The following is a 17607-nucleotide window of genomic DNA, read 5'->3' as shown; positions in this document are numbered from 1 at the left end:
TGTACGATATTTAGATGTGAATAAAGATCAATCTCGTCTTTGCGAGAATGATGAAGAGTTTTTTGCTCCTGAAGTACCATATCTAAGTGTCATAGGAGCATTGATGTATCTTGTAAACAATACAAAACCTGATATACCTTTCGTTGTAAACTTGTTGTAAGATTTAGTTATTCTCTAACGCGTAAACATTGGAATGAAATTAAACATGTATTTAGATATCTTAGAGGGATCATTGATACGGGGTTATTTTATTCAAATGATTCAAAATCCTTATAAGTCGGATCTGTTGCTGCTGGATATATATTAGATCTACATAAAGGTCAATCTCAAATGGGATATTTATTTACATGTGGAGGTACTGCCATATCACGACGTTCAATAAAGCAGACATTAGTTGTTGCCTCTTTAAATCATGTAGAAATAATTACAATGCACGAGGAAAGCCGAAAGTGTGTTGGTTAAGGTCATTGACCCAACATATCCAGAAGATATGTATTTTTCCTTTACAGGAAAAAGATGCCAACTATCTTATATGAAAATACGCAACATGTATAGCTCAATTGAAGGGTGATTATATCAAAAGTGATAGAACAAAACATATTTCACCAAAATTATTCTTCACTCACGATCTTGAGAAGAAAGGAGATATAGAAGTTTAACAAATTCCTTCTAGTGATAATTTAGCATCTCTTTTTACCAAGGCATTGTCAACTTCAACATTTGAAAGGTTACTACACAAGATTGGAATGCGTTGACTTAAAGATGTAATATGATGAAGCTATTAGGGGGAGTCAAAAACACGTTGCACTCTTTTTCTTTAACCAAGGTTTTGTGCCACTGGATTTTCCTGATAAAGGTTTTTAACGATGCAACTTGTAATAGGAGATTGTGTACTCTTTTTCCTTCATTAGGTTTTTATCTCACATGGTTTTTCCTAATAAGGTTTTAACGATGCACATTTTCGTTAATGGACATCTAAGGGGAAGTGCTGTAAATCATTTGACAAAATGGATGTCCATAACCCCCAATTCTATCATATTGTAACCCCTAAAGAATGAATATTCATAACCCCATAAATTTATTATGTTGTAACCCCTAAATCATTTATAAGGTACCTTAAATAATGGTCCTTAATGTCTTGTAACTTATAGTTCTTAAAGCCATATAAATAGAAGGTATGTACAAGCTTATATACGTCCTAAGTGAAAGTTTAATCATATTCTATTCCTTTGTTTTTCTTTCTTTCTTAATATTTGTATTCTTTTTAGTTTTATAATAAACACTTGTTTATTACAAGTATTTTTAATAAAGTTAAAATATACTTCAAGTCTTATATTTTTCATATATTTGGAATTTAATCTTTTTATTTTTAATTCTTAAAATTTAATCCATTTACTTTTTAGATTTAAAAATACAAATGTAGTCATTAAAAGTATTAAAATTCATCTGTTAAACTTAGGTCTGTTACAATAATAATTTTTTCGATAAATAGCCATCAAATGAATTTTTTTTATTTCATTTTAAAGTGTCATGCAAGTAATTTAATAGAAATTTAATAGTTGTAACAACTAAACTTAAAAATTTTAATTTGAAAAAAAAAATACTAAATTCTTAAAAAAAATTGCTATCAGGTGCATTTCGATTTTGTCAAATCTGGTTTGGAAAAGAATTATTAAAATATCTTCGTTTATTTATATAATTTCTTCATAGCCTGTAAAGTAATGAATTTACTTTAAATCATAAATATTAAGTATATGTATTTCTATAATATTTATTTTAGATATAAAATTATATAAAAAATTAAATTTTATAAGCAATTTGTATTGAATTATTAAAAAATATTTAAAAATTATATTTCATATATCATAATAATAAATTATCTAAATATTGATTAAATTAATTTATTTTTCACTTAATATTTAAAATAATTTTTTACAATTTTTATAACAATATTAAACACTTCCAAAAACACAAATTAAAAAAAAACCCACAATTTTTATATCATATTAATGCATTATTCAATTTAACTTTTTAAAATATTAATGTATTATTCTATATTAATTTTATTGCCAACAATCTTTTGGTCTAGTGGTAAGAGTAGTATATTGTAGACATAAGAACTTGGGTTCGAAACTAAAAATTTCTCTTCGAAACTAAAAATTTCTCTCTCAGTTATAAAAAAATGAAAAATTAGTAATTTGTACACAAAAAATAGTAGAATTGACAATTTAACAATTTATATACAATAAATTAATAATTTATTCGACTAACTGCTCCATTTCTGTAAAGTATGTGTATCAAATTTTGATAAATTAAAATAAAGAAACTAACTTTCTAATTTTCATAAAATAAATGGATTTAATTCATAATTAGATATTTATATTTGATACATTTATTTATAGTTGTATACCTTATCAATGAAACATATGACGCCACACCCACTATGTAGGTGAAATTTTGTTTCTAAAAAAATAAATATATTTATAAAGTTATCTTTAATTTCCTATGAACTATTAAAAGACATAAATATCATTGTTATAATATTCGTGTTTATTTAAAAAAAAGTTTAATGATAACTTTGGTTACAACGTTTGTATCTTTTGTTAAAATAGTCCTAATTATATTTTTTAGTTTTTTTTTGCCTTCAACCTTTGATTTTGTTTTCAAACTGCATTTTCTAATAAATTTAATGAATAAATTTAATGTTTCAATCTTTCTTTTTTTTCAAAAAGTTTCAATCTTTCATACGTTTGTTTATTGAGAAGTTTTTCTACTGAGTTAATTTTTTTAGATAATTACATTTATTTTCTTTAAATTAAGAGTTATTTTTTAATTTAATGTATTATTTATTTATTTTATTATTTCCACAAGCAATTATCTTATTGGGTTAACTAAGTAATAAATTGTATCTCATTAAAAATATTTCACATCATCCCCATTAACTTTTTTAAGGTACTTTCATTAAATCTGTCAGAAAATCAAATTAAAAAAAAAGAACAAAGGTTTATAGTAGAAAAGGGCTCAAAAATACAATTAGGGTCATTTTGACAAAACATGCAAACGTTGGAGGCCAAATTTATCATTAAACCTTAAAAAAATTTAAACTTTTCTCAATTAAATTGGTATTAAGTTTACTCGTGACACAAAAATTATCAAGATTTTTATACATAGTATAGATTCTCATATGATTACTAACCGTACATAAAATTAATGTTTTAAAAATCCGATTGGTGGTTAAACCGGTCAAAACAATAAATGAATAAACAATTAAAAATTCATAAAAATTAAAAAATATATATAAATTGGTTCAATTATTGATTTTTAATCTTGAGTTCCGGTTTACTCGTGACATAAATTTAATCAAGAGTTTTATATATAATATAGATTACCATCTAATAACTAACAGTACTTAAAATCAATGTTCTAAAAATAGACCAATGATCGAATTAACTGGATTTCTGATGCAACAATAATTGAATAAATAATTAAAATTTTAAAATATTTAAAATTATATAAATTAATTCAATTGTTGATTTTTTATCTCGGTTTTTACCAATTCACAAATAATTTGATCTATATCCAATTTTGTGTCATCAAACAAATCAATTAGATTACCAATTTTCAATTCAACTATTCTAATATAAATCGAAATTATGAATTATATACATGCAATGGCTTAGTTCAAGAAATTAGAAAAGGGAGGGCACATGCTGTGTTTTGCCGACACAAAGCAATCTTAACCATGACTGTTGCACTTGCACCGGGAAACACATCATCTTCCATCACCTATTTAAGATTCTCTCATCATCTCCTTCTTCCTAAATCCTCTCAAATTGGACCCATTTTTTCAACTCTCAATCTCATGCTCATCATTCTTTTTTTTTATTGGATAAATTACATTCAAGATCACTAAATTATTAGTAAATTTACATTTTGATTATTTAACATCAAAAGAATTATAAAATAGTCACTAAACTATTCAAAAGTTTTCATTTAAGTCACTAGATTGTTAAAATTATCATTGTATGACCTTTTCTATTTGTAGCATCTGCATTAATTGAAAGTTTTCTTTCTCTTTTTTTTTCTACAATTCAATTTTTTTATGAAACAATTTTAAATGTCACGAATCTGAGAATTAAATTCTAAACAGTTTCAATTTGAGTACTTATTTTTTGGCAAGAGCTGAACATGTAGGCTTGTTTTTTGGCGAAGATGGGGGTTGACCATGCTAAGCTGTTTGCAGATTCAATTTAAGTCAACTGGCTTATAGCTTTGTAAAAAGAAATTCAAACAATTTACTTCTTTGATCTCTAACACTAACCATCAATTTTTTTTGGATCTAAGGTATGTTTTACTTGTTAATAGGTACTGATCCACTGTATTAATCATCGAATTATCACTTGGAACTCATTAGCTGAACTTTAAAAAAGAACTTAACAACTTAATGACTCAAATAAAAACTTTCAAATAGTTCAGTGATTTAAAAGAAAACTTTCAAATAGTACAATGACTATTTTATAACTTTTTGAAGTTGAATGACCAAAATATAAATTTACTAATAATTTAATGGCTTTAGATGTATTTTTGCCTTTCATTTTTCACCTAAAAGATTGTAATAATCTTTGTACTGAACATTCAGACCAAAGCTTGTTTAGTGTTTTTTACTGTTTGGAATAGGTTTTATAGAAGGTAATGATGAAGACGACAATATGAATTTTATATATATATATATAACTCTAAGCTATGTGCCATTGATGAAATCGATGAACTAATTCTATATGTAGAAGTACTTTTTTATGGAACCTATTAAATAGAGACCAAACAACTTGGTTGTTTCAAAGGTGTTCGACAAAAAGCTATGTCCAATTAGATAGGAGTAAATTAATGTAGGCAAATGGAAGGCACAGATGAGAATGGATCCGAGGAGGGTCAGTGGTGGGTTTTATAGGATATAGATGTCACAATTGAATAGGTTAAATTATATTTTTATGAGATGAATTCAGATTTAAAATTTTGACCTTATTTAGGTTCGGATTTGTTATAATTTTATCATTTTTTTTTTAGTTTTAATTGAATCACTTGACACTAAAAGCGAAGTTAAAAAATTATTTTAAAAGAGATCAATAATGAATCATAAATTTTTTGAGGATTAAAATGTAAATTTACTATTATATTAATTTATAATTTTTTTAATTATCTTTTTTTTAGTGGGGGTCGGGGTGGGGTAATGCCACCGCCTACACCCTTGTCTATGCCCCTGTTTAACGCCTATGTTTGAGAGTTAAAGTGTTTGATAACGCTTTGTCTAGGGGCAAAGTCAAAAAAAAATTTTAAGGGATTAAATTAAGTTGTATATTTTTATGAGAGTTAAAGTGTAATTTTAATTCCTTATATCTTTATAACTTTTAAATAACTAAATCAAAATTTTATCATTTTTGAAGGTAAAAGTGTAATTTTATCATTTACTAAATTAAAATATTGTAAATTTTAAATGGCCAAAAGTGAAATTTTACATTTTAAGGGCCTAGGGCCCTGCTAGCCCTTTAGCATCGCCCCTGGCTCCGTCTAGTAACCTCTTATCATTTCCAACAATATTTTTAGTTGACAACACATCACTCTACCCTTTGTACCAGTACAATATATTGGTCGATGGTTGAGACTCATGCTCATGCCCAGTCAACATCTTTCTATTAATATCTCCACTAAACATCAAAGGGAAGGGGGAGAAGAATTCATCGAGTTATCATACAAGCATTAATAGAGAGAGTTTGGATTTGAGAGTTACTTCGGATCTAAATTATTTTTAGTTCAATTTATTTTGGATTTGAGTCATTTTTAAATATAGTTCATTTAAGTTTGTCTAGTATGTTTTTTTTTTTATCGAATCATCCCATATGATATCATCTCTAATGATTAAGTTTAAATTAATGATTTTTTATGATTAAATCGTATTAAACTAAATCAGATTCAAACTAATTATATGAATTTTTTAGATTCAAATCAAAATTTAAATAGAATTATTTTTAAATGTGTAGTTTTAGTCGCTTTCACTCTAATAATTTTAATGGCCTTTTACATATCAATCCCACGACCCTAATCTCCAGCCCAGGTAGCATTACTATTAGACTGCATATCAGTTTTAGACCTAATAACTCATATATTATTCTTCTTAACATTTTTTTTACAATTCAACAAATTGTTTGCATATTTTTAAAAATGGTAAATTATACTCAATGTCACTAAATTATTTGTAATTTTATATTTTGTTTAAAGTTACAAAATGATCTCTGAATTATTCAAAAAAATTTATTTAAATTATTGAGTTGTTAAAGTCATTATTGTATAGCCTTCTTTATTTGCATCACTTATATCAATCAAAAGCTCTCGTTCCCCTTCTCTTCTATATTCAACTTTTTCATGGAAAAATTTTGAAGATTGTTTGCATATTTTTAAAAAGGGTAAACTACACCCAATATCACTAAACTATTAGTAAGTTTATATTTTGGTCACTCAATTTTAAAAAGTTATAAAATGGTCATCAAATTATTCGAAAGTTTTCATGTAAGTTATTAGGTTGTTAAAATCATTGTTGTATGGCCTTCTCTATTCACACCGCTTGCACTTATCGGAAACTCTCATTCCCCTTTTCTTTTATAATTCAATTTTTTTTATGAAATAAATTTAAACTTCACAAATCTACGAGCTTAAATTCCAACAATTTTTTTCTTCAATCTCTGATATTGACCGTCATATCAACTTGAATTTAAGATATGTTTTTTACTAGTCGATGAATACTAATTCACCGTATCAATCATTAAATTGTCGTTTAAAGCTCATTAGCTAATCTTTGAGAAAAAAACTTATTAGTTAGGGCAAGGCCCACTCTACCTACCAACCCACCCTCTCTTATTGCCCTCTTCTTCTTTTCACCTTCGCATTAATGTTTCTCCTACTATTTCCAGCCTACCTCCATGCACAGCTTACATTAAAAACCCTTTAAATCCTTTTTTTTTTGGTTAAAAACTGTTCCATCATAAGGGGAAAAAAAAAGAAATGAAAAGGGAAAGCAATAGGTCCCAACACTAACCCCTAATGAACCTAAGTTGAAAAGTAGCCCTTCAAGTTGAAAAATTTTCATTAAAACCTTCTAATTTCCCCAGTTTTAAAAAAGCTTCATTACTAACTTTACATATGACCCTATTGTATATATGTACATGTATCATGTTTTATGGTTTTGGATCATCATCATTAAAGTGAGTCACATGCATATATATGTATATTGGTTCACCTTTGACCCTCTTTTTGTTCAATTTGCATTGGAAGTTAGGGGCAAGTGTAGAATTTATGCTAAAAGTTGGATAGTTATGGAAAGCTAAGCAGTGCACCATGCCTATACTTATTGCTCCAAGAAAGTTGCAGATATACAACCTGATGAAGACAGCTTGCTCAAGCTTTGTTGTCTTTTGAGTTATGGCAATGGCAGCTCAGCTTGGTATGAAAGTATTTACAACAAAGGAGAGAACTTAAATTTAAACTTTGGGGAGGATATTATTGGGAGGGACAATTATGAAACTTTAAAAGATTGATTCTTGTGAATCGTAAAACGAATATGAAAGACTTTAATTATTCTAAAAAGAAAATATTTATGAGGTTTATACCAAGATATTTGATCCAAAAAAAGCTCAAACACAATTAAAAGGATGTTAAAAGAGGAAGTCGATTAATCTATAATAATGGGTGTATTAATATTAATGTTAGTAATAATATTGGCATTTAATTTTATCCTCTTTTGTCAATTCCATTCCTACATGTGTAACTGAAATATTGGTGCTAATAAATTATTCAAATATGATTAGAAAAAAATCGATTTTGATTTAGTAAATGTCAAACCAAGCTCGAACTAGTTGTCAAGTTAAATTCAAGTATTATGGAGTATATATTTATATTACAAAATTATATTTTTTACCCTTTTATATAAGATAGAACTCAAATACAAAAAGGTTTAACTGAGCTCAAACTTAAAAAATTATTCTCGATTGAATTTTCCACTATTCTAGCTCAATCCAAGTCGAAAATTTCATTTTCTTTTTCCACTGGGAGCTTCATGTCGTGAGCTGTTTCAATTCATATTGTTAACAAAAAGCCCAAAGTTTCCTCCTTCCAATGCAAATTGGGTTTTGAGCTTTGTGTGAATTTCTTGAAGCAAATGAGAGTGACAAAATGCCTTCCAAAACTTGGGTAACATGCAAAGGGATAAAAATAAGCATGTGTTTGTGTTAGGAATTTGTAAGTGGAAAAGCACTTAACAAGATCAACACGAGATATTTGCCTACATACATGGATGAGCCAAAAATAATTCCCCATACACATTACCAACATATGATAATCAAACACTAAACCCTGAGTTCCCTAATAAATCTCGATTCCATGCTCCCTCCTCACATCCTTACAAAACTCTTAGGGATTCCATACTCTATATTTATAAAACATCACCATGTAATCCTTATACCATAAACTTAATCTCCAACCAATGAAATTATACCATAATCAGAATTTAGGTCCATATGGTGTTTTTCTTTACATATAAGGCAGCACCATATCATATCTAATGGTAAAAGTACCATGAAAGTTCTTATGTCAAAAATCGAATTGTATTTTACTTTCTTTTCTTAAAAAATGAACAAATTAATTTATGCATATTAAATCGAAGAGTAAATCAATCTTATGTTAAAAATTACATCCATTTCTACAATTAAAAACTGATCCTTACACTATTTTATTATTCTGTCCACCATACTAATTTTTAATAATAAAAATTGATAAAAAATTTTAATAGAAAAGATCAATTTATTGTTTGATCTAACTTACAAAGACTAATTTATCCATTTATGAATAAAAGGAGCAAAATACAATCTGAAGTCTAGTACAAAAGCTTCTATGGTAATTTTACCCATGTCCAACCATTATCCAATTAAAGCACTTTTCTTCAAGTACCACATTATCAGGTTATAGCAGAAAGCCTTCGCTTCAACCAGATAAGTGCTATGAGAATTATTGAAAATAAAATAAGAGTTAAAAGAACAGGGAATCTAGACCATGAGCAGAACCTTTCTAATAAAAAATGTAAAGAAGAACAAATAATTGAAACTCATGAGAAAATTTTAAGAGTATATACAAATTTATGTAATCCTGAAATCCCAGAAACGCACTCCACTGCAATGGAACCAATCTTTCCTCTGCACATCAGGAAGCCAGGGCCAAACCTTATTATGAAATTTGGGATCGTGGATTATGTGAAAAAGTTCAGTGTTTCCTCAAAGCCCTAATATTGTAATCATACTTGAGTAGACTTGACCTCAGCAGCATTGCCCTAACCTCTTGATCGAACTCATTGCCAGTCTGCAAAACCCGTTGGAAAGTTGCGTTTCTTTGATCTGCATGCCGTGCATAAAGAATTTTGTTGTGCGAGTCGATCCGAGCCTGCAGTGACATTTTATAATCTTCATTCAAAAAGATACACATTCAGAGATCTAAACCCCTTATGATACTTTTTGTTTCATCGGTCTGGCATTTGAAATGGTTTACGTTACCTGCTAACAACCGACTCTACTTCTCCCTTTAATTATTGGGTAAATTACATCCAAGGTCATTAAACTATTAGTAAATTTACGTTTTGGTCACTCAACTAATCAATTTCAAAAAGTTAAAAAATGGTCACTAGACTATTAGAAAGTTTCATTTAAGTCACTGAATTACTCGAAAGTTTTTATTTAAATCATTATGCTGTTAAAGTTTATTCTTTTTAAATCTAGCTAACAAGCTCCAAGTGACAATTTGATGATCAGAACAGTAGATCAATACCCATCGACAAGTAGTACATACCTTAGATCCAAGTCTATCTAATGGTCAATATTGGAGATCAAACAAGTAGAACATAATACCTTAAATGAAAACTTTCAAATAGTTCAGTAACCATTTTGTAACATTTTGAAGTTGACTAGTTGAGTGACCAAACGTAAACTTACTAATATTTTAGTTACCTTGGGTGTAGTTTACCCTTATGTATTCTAGCTGGTTTGGAAGGCTCTAATGGGTAGGTAATCATTCAATTTATTCCTCTCAACTATCATATGGGTTCTATTCAAAAGGTGAATAACCATTTTCGATCTAAATATTAAATTTGTACTCGTTGGTTGTTAAAGAGATACAGAGTAATTAAAAACTTGTGTAAGCAAGATACTAGTGCAAAAATACCTGTATCTGGTTGTCAGTAATCAAGGCTTCTAGTTCTTTCTCTAGCCCCACAACACTTGTTTTAAAGGCATCAGCCATCATTCGCATATCAACCGACACAAATGGAAGGGTATACTGGATGAGGGCTTTGTTGCGGATTTGATCATACAGGGTCTCAACATGGTCATATAAATGAATGTCAAGCATCAGGTTTGATTTGAGGTTTCCAAGATATTCCAAGCAGGAAGCATAATGGCTGCAATAAGAAAAATCATTAAGAAGCTCCCTTTACACCATTCCAGAGAGACTAAAACATGAAGGTGGAATACCTTGAGTAAAAATCATTAATAAGCTCCCTTACTTCAGGTACCAACTCCAAGAAATCCCGAAAGTTGATATTGTCTATGACTTTGTTCTGAAATGTAAAAGCATTCAATGACTAAGAAATCTACCAAACCACCGTAAGACATGGTTGGAAAATAAAGGCAGGGTGGGGGGAAAATAGAGACAAAATAAATGCCTTTAGCTCAGTTCGATCAAAGCTTGCAAGTGCACATAGCCCGCCATAGGTAGCAACATCTTGAGGAGCAATAACTTCGCTGTATGAATTCCCCAATTCTGGACCAACTTCCAAAAACTGCATACACAGGAAAGACGAGCAATCCCACAATGAAATGGCAATTGGTCAAAATACAACCAATCTCAAAACCCCTCTGTTGCAATATGAGAAGTATAACAATTATCAGTGCAAGCTGACCAATCAAAGAAACCCTCAACCTTACCAAGCAGTCAAGAAAAGTTCAAATTAATTACACAAAACAAAGTTTTAGGGACTGCACAAGAAAAAGGCAGCAAAACTTGACCCTCAAGGCACACAACCATTGTACTGCATTACCATCAAAGCATATAATACTGATTTTCTCATATCAAACTAGCCAAGTCTCATAAGTTCTCTTCCATAATCTTACAACACAGAACAAAACTAAAAGAAGATTTCAGACTTCATTGTAGGAAAGCGGTGTGCGACGCCATGCCTATCAGATTGTTTGAACTTGGTCCTTAAAGTTACTAGGCTCAAGCTCAAGTCTGTATTCATTTTGAATTTATAGCACAAAATAGCTTTTGAACTTAAATACAAGTCACTAGACAATAAATAGGTAAATGGCGAGAATTTGACTGGTTCAATTATAACGTGTGAATAACCACCCATTTTCAGAGATACATGCCTATGCAAAAGCCAAATGAATCATAAATACCACAATTATCTTCTACACTATTCAGCCATACACGAACACAAGCAGAAAAAACAAGCCATCACAACAAGTTATAAGTAGACAAACCTTACGAGCTGCAAGCTTGTACTTCTTAGCCTCCAAATGAGCCAACCCGGCAGCACAACATAGCTTAGCAACAGTTGGGGGATCAAGTGCTTCAGGTGTTTGCTCAGCTTTACTAACGTAGCTAGTCACATTACTAAATTGAACCATTTCAATGCTCACAAGAATTGCATTCAAACACATCTGAATAATATGCTTCGACGTAGTACAATAATCGCGAGTTCGAACATAGCTTTTAAAAGCATCCCCCAATGCACCATGAGCATAGTAAAAATCACCAAAATCATTGTATCCCATTCTTATACTTTCTTTAATTAAATTCGTCTGCAAATAAATAAAAAATAAATAAACAAGGATCAAACTAGCCTTAATTAAAAAGTTTTTATTCAATTGAAATAATTTAATTTACCCTATAAGCATTGAGTTCACTTTCGAGCTTTTCTTTCCTCTGCTCAGCTTTCCGCTCAATCGTAGAGCACCATGCAGCATCCATCGCATAATTAGGACCCAATCGACCGTCGATCTTCTGAACTACTTCACGGTAAAGATGGGTGTTTTCTCCCCTTTTGATTTCATCATAAGCCATCCTAAGGGCTTCCAATTGCATACCGGGATTGTCGCAGTGGTTGGCAATGAACATGAGGCGCTTGATCTTAGTTCGGCCAGTGTAAAGCCCAGCGTAAGCCTCGATATCTAGCGGTTCGCCGCTTACGATTGGCCGGTTCTTCCGCCTCGATGTAGAAGTTAACGGCGATCCGTCGACACCTCCGGTTCCATTTGCCTGCATCTCCTCCATCATTGGATTTGAAGCGCCCTCTATGCCATCCATTGCGAAGGAAAAAAAATAAAGAACCAAAAAATTGAAAGGGGGATTTTAGGGTTAGGATTTGTGTGAAATAATTTTGGATTTTTTTTACACAGTAGCAGTGATGAAGAAGGGATTCGCTGGCACGTGACATCTTTAACAGCTAGCTTGCCGACGTAACAACTACGTTTAAACCGGTTACGGTTAATAGACTTATTCACAAGCTAGTGTAATTAAAACAATATATATATATTCATTTTTATATTATAAAAATAAAAATTAATTTAATTCGATTTAGTTTGGCTCGGATAATTACAGTATTTTAATTTATAATTGGAAAACAAACCTTTCAACTAGACCGAATCAAAATCAAACCGAACATCATTATAATTCAAATCAATTTTTTATTTTCTCGATTCTTTTAAATGTCTTTTGTAATTACATTATGTGCTATCAAGCATCACATATAAATTTAAAAGGGTTAAATCACTATATGAAGCTCGAACTAGACAATTATTCTCACATTGGGGCTTAAACTTTTTTTACGAAGTTAATCCTTAAATTTGACAATTTCTCATATTGGGGCTTGAACTTGACAATTGTTTTCACATTAGGATATGAAATTCAGGGCTTTCAAGAAAATATCAGGGACTAACTTCTTGGATCTAAAAAGAGTTTAAGCCCAAATGTAAGTACAATTATCAAATTTAGAGGTTAACTTAAATAATAATAATAATAAAGTCAAACCCTAATACGAGAATAATTGCCAAGCTCAAACAATAATTTAACTTAATTTAAGTGTTATACTATTATATTGTATATGAGAAGCCATTAACATAGAGGCCCAACACTACAACCCCCCCAACCTACCTAAACTATGGTGACATAATCCACATGCCGCTTCACTCAAGGAGTCTCACCCTTAGAGTTTAACCTCAAGAAGCTTCGCCCTGTAAACGCAAACATCACATCTCCGATATTAGGGACGAAGCTAGAGGGCCCTCCCAATGAAAATTGCATTTTTAGTCTCTTGAGTATTTAAAGTTTTAAATTAATTTAATGTAAAATTGCATTTGAACTCTTAAAATTTAAGATTCAATTATACTCTCTTTTACAAACAAAAAGTTAATAATTTAATCCCTTGAAAATTTTAAAATTTTACATTAATGCAATGAAGAAATTATATTTTTAGCTCTCTCAAAAATTTATAATTCATATTTAGTTTCTTCAAAAAAAATTATGGCTTTACCCTATTCGAAATCAATATAATCTGAAGGAAATATATGAGAAAGAACCCTAAAGACTCCCATCAATCACCACAACCAACAATTCCCTATATGGTTTCCCCAAAATCGCATCTGATTGCACCCTATGTTAACACCCACAACCCTACCATGGAAACTGGCTGTTATTTTCCTATAAATACTTCAAATGGAAGAGAAGAAAATACATATTGGATTTCAATCTCTCTTTCATTATTTGTTTAGCTCTCAAAGAATAACGGTTCTCTGAACCTCTCATAACAAGAACTGACATTATATTAATAGCTCTCCATATCTTTAATAATATGAACCACAATTACAAAAAACATCAAATTTATGTATTATAACAAAAATTAATTACACTCTATTAACTAAATACGAATAATCTAATTACGAAGGGAATTTCATGATGGAAAAAGATGAATGATGAACTTAGCATTTCAATCCACATTTAATTTTGACTTGAATCAACACCTAGCAAACAACCTTCAATGGATAATGTAATAAATATTGAACTGTGTCATCAGTTGAAACGTGTTGGTGTCCGAGGTATCCTCATTTTTGGTCCACAAAACTGAGCTGACTCAGTGCCAGGCAAGAGAGATTCGAGTCTTGGTCAATCCAAGACAAAGGTGGTGAACAATATGAGTATGGAACATAATAATACATGACATTATGCCCAAACATAAACAATTTGGTTCCTTTTTTTCAAATAAACAAACCAAAAAGCGAAATCTAGTTTATTGCCTGTTTCTTTTCATTTGTTTAGTTTAGTGGTAGAGACGAAAATTAGGTAGGGATTGGCTGATTTCATCTATTGTTGTGAAAGCAACCTTTTATCCTCTTAGGTTTTTGATTTTTAGATTCTCAAATGATATATATATATAGTTCATATGCAGTGACGTTTTCAATGAAATATGTATTCAATCAATTTGGTACAAAGCTTGGAGGCGAAGAAAGGGTAATACAATATACACTAGGTTTTATTTTGTAATTAGTAAAATTGTCATAGAGGTCCCTATATTAGGGGTTGGGTTGCATTTTGTCCTTTCTATTAAAAAAATGGGTAAATTAATTTTTGTACATTAAATCAAAGAGCAAATTGATCTTTTTTGTTAAAAATTTCATCTATTTTTATTGTTAAAAATTGGTCCATGTACATCAGCATAATGTACCCGTGACATGTCATGGTTATTCCATCAACAACGTTAGTTTGTAACCGTATAAATGAATGAAATTTTAATAGAAATGACCAATATACTTTTTGAACTAACATATAGGGACTATTTTGCCCTTTTTTTAAATAGAGGCGGAAAATTGAGACTCTATGGTACTTTTACCTCTGGTAATCTTACATATCTCTAATCTTATTATCAAGGATAATCTTACGTTATTTGAACCAAACACACCCACAATGTATTTATCCTCTTCATAGCAGGCAAGGGTTCCGAACTCCTCTATTTTATAATCTATTTTGAAGTTTTTAAAATTTATTAAAAAAATAAAAAAAAAAAAAAAAAACATTTTGACTCTACCAAAAAATTGTAATTTAATTTTCTTATCCAAACTCCAACACAAAATTTTTAACATCACTCCCAAAACATAGATGTCTTGTTTAGAAGACGTTCAATACATGTTTATAGATGTGATTGAAAGATGTATTGTCTTACTAAAAATCCTCACACGAGTCTTGAAGTGATTAACAAGATTACACATGCATTTTTGTATGTGATATTGTACTATCCGAAAAAGCATTCAATCTTATGATTAAACATTTGTTTTAATGGATTATTCGACCACTATTATGTTTAGCAAAAGAGGTTGGTGAAAGGTTTTTGTAGTTTCTCAAATTTTTATACAATATGAAATTAATATATCGTTGCTTGCAAAATAATCTAAGTGCTTGAAAGGAGTAATAGGGAAGTGGACACTTTTCTAACATCAAAGCCCAGAAACATAAAGAACACAAATGAATTGTTTACGCAATTCGGCTTCTTTACATCTATGAAGCCTAGCTCAATGAGATATATTCACTATCTTCAACACTCACAATAAGTGACCCTAACCTCTCACACACCCCGTAATGATTCTCCTAACTTTTGAACCTTGAAGACAGATACACTCACCACTAAGTTTATCCTAGGGTGAACTTAGCAAGCAAAACCTTAACACAAATGGTTTTACTAACAAGTTGCACTTGAGGAAACGTTTCTTACCTTAAATAGAATAAGTGCTAAAAATTCTCAGTACAAAATACCTATACAAGTCTCTCCCTTAAATAGATTTTTGTTCAAAACTTGCTAACATAGAAGGTCTATCATAATCTTATTAAAACAATAATACAATATACTGATAGAGAATAAACCAAACATGGACTCTTAGCAGTTAATCTAATAGAGTTTCAATTCAATCAAAATGTCCATGTTGCAAGAGATTGTCTTGAGTGTTTTAATTTGATCCAATCTTCCAAGTGAGTTTCCAATTAATATGACCTTTATTGTTGGACTAAATATCCTCCAAATAATCAACACAATCCATCCAAACTGTTATTAAAGAGCTCTAGTGTTAGAGAAGTGGGTACTTCCCAGCACTTAAAAACCAGTTTCATATTTTTCAACACAATATTACAAATTGGGGAAAGATATTAATAATAACCAGATTTAAAATCAAGTTCGAACAACAAATTTAACCATAACTCTTTTATATCGTTTTCGGATTTTCTTAATTCTTGGTCTAACACAACCAAATTTTATTCAAATTAATGTTAGAATTATAAAATAAATCAGAAATAAAACTTAATAAACCATAAATCAAGATCTTGTCAGGTCAAATCATCAAGAACAAAACAAGAATAAAACTAGATGCGGAATCGTACCGGAATCCATAAATTCTTTGAAATCTACGGATCTTGGGGATTTGATCTTCTAAATTAGCACACAAAAATTCAGAGAATATTTGCTCTCTTTCATAAGGATGGGATATTAGAAAGGATATCTTGTGTGTAACTTGGGGACCATAACCCTAATATTTATAACCTTGGCATATAGGTTCTAATTCCTAATTAGCCCATCATTAATTAGAATTTGATTAGAACTCAGTTACTAGAGTATATACACATATTTGACATGTACTTTATTTAATAATTAAAGCTCAATAAAACTTTAACCAAATTAGATCACTTTTAATTTGGGCTAACTTATCATGATAGTAAATAATAACATGTAATTATCCTTATTATATATGTGATGTCCAAATTTTCCAACAATCTCCCATTTGGACCACATATATATCTAATTATTCTATAATTACATGTCATTATATAATCTTATGAGCTTAAAAATTTTACTATCATATCCTAAAGGTTTTCTGAATAATCTCGTCCATTAATTATGCTAACATAGAACCAAGGCGACTTTCGTTACATATATCGTAACTAAATCCATCCCTGATCTTGTATATTAACACAAACAAACGACATAGGTCAAATATAGATGTGTAGGATGGAAGTTACATGCAATATGATCTAAACATGTCTATTTCCAAATGGTCCTCTTTAAACTTAAGTGAGGTCAGTATCAAAATAATAAACAGCGTGAATAAATTGAATACTTTATTTCTAATCAGAAAATAACCAAATACATAAATGTCTGAAAATAGACATAAAACAAATAAAATATAAACTCCCGCTAAATCATGATATCCTCAAATAATGTAACACTTATGTGAGCAGTGTAATCATGAAAGACCTTGGGTGGTAAACCTTTTGTGAGCAGATCCGCTGTCATGGAGTTTACCCCAATATGCTCTATGGATATATGACCATTTTGCACTCTTTCTTTCACAACTAGGAATTTTATGTCAATATGATTTGACTTAGATGAACTCCTATTGTTATTGGAATACAACACTGCTGACTTATTGTCACAAAATAATTTGAGTGGTCTTTCTACATTCTCCAAAATGCGCAACT

At 30.0% G+C, this 17607-nt stretch overlaps 1 protein-coding gene across 1 annotated transcript; it reads right to left on the bottom strand.

Annotated features, from left to right (window-relative positions):
• Positions 1–8827: 8827 nt before the first annotated feature.
• LOC107945645 (COP9 signalosome complex subunit 1) lies at positions 8828–12548 on the bottom strand. The gene is made up of 6 exons (XM_016879726.2): positions 11980–12548; positions 11574–11894; positions 10754–10870; positions 10563–10648; positions 10255–10489; positions 8828–9480 (listed from the first exon to the last, which is right to left on the bottom strand). The coding sequence occupies exons 1-6, from the start codon at positions 12397–12399 to the stop codon at positions 9304–9306; spliced, it is 1356 nt and encodes a 451-aa protein (XP_016735215.2). The 5' UTR covers positions 12400–12548; the 3' UTR covers positions 8828–9303.
• Positions 12549–17607: the final 5059 nt, after the last annotated feature.

This window comes from Gossypium hirsutum, chromosome A12 (assembly GCF_007990345.1).
Source record: "Gossypium hirsutum isolate 1008001.06 chromosome A12, Gossypium_hirsutum_v2.1, whole genome shotgun sequence".
Classification (NCBI taxonomy): domain Eukaryota; kingdom Viridiplantae; phylum Streptophyta; class Magnoliopsida; order Malvales; family Malvaceae; genus Gossypium; species Gossypium hirsutum.
Note: the sequence above shows the minus strand (reverse complement) of the source record. Positions and strands in the feature narration are given on the sequence as shown.

Bases quoted from the DNA above. Each gene is read 5' to 3' on its own strand.
- LOC107945645 (XM_016879726.2), bottom strand. From the start codon at position 12,399: ATGGATGGCATAGAGGGCGCTTCAAATCCAATGATGGAGGAGATGCAG. The intron at 11,895-11,979 runs GTAAATTAAATT...ATTTATTTGCAG, and splicing joins GTGAACTCAATGCTTATAGG to ACGAATTTAATTAAAGAAAG. The intron at 9,481-10,254 runs GTATTTTTGCAC...ATGTCACTGCAG, and splicing joins TTACTGACAACCAGATACAG to GCTCGGATCGACTCGCACAA.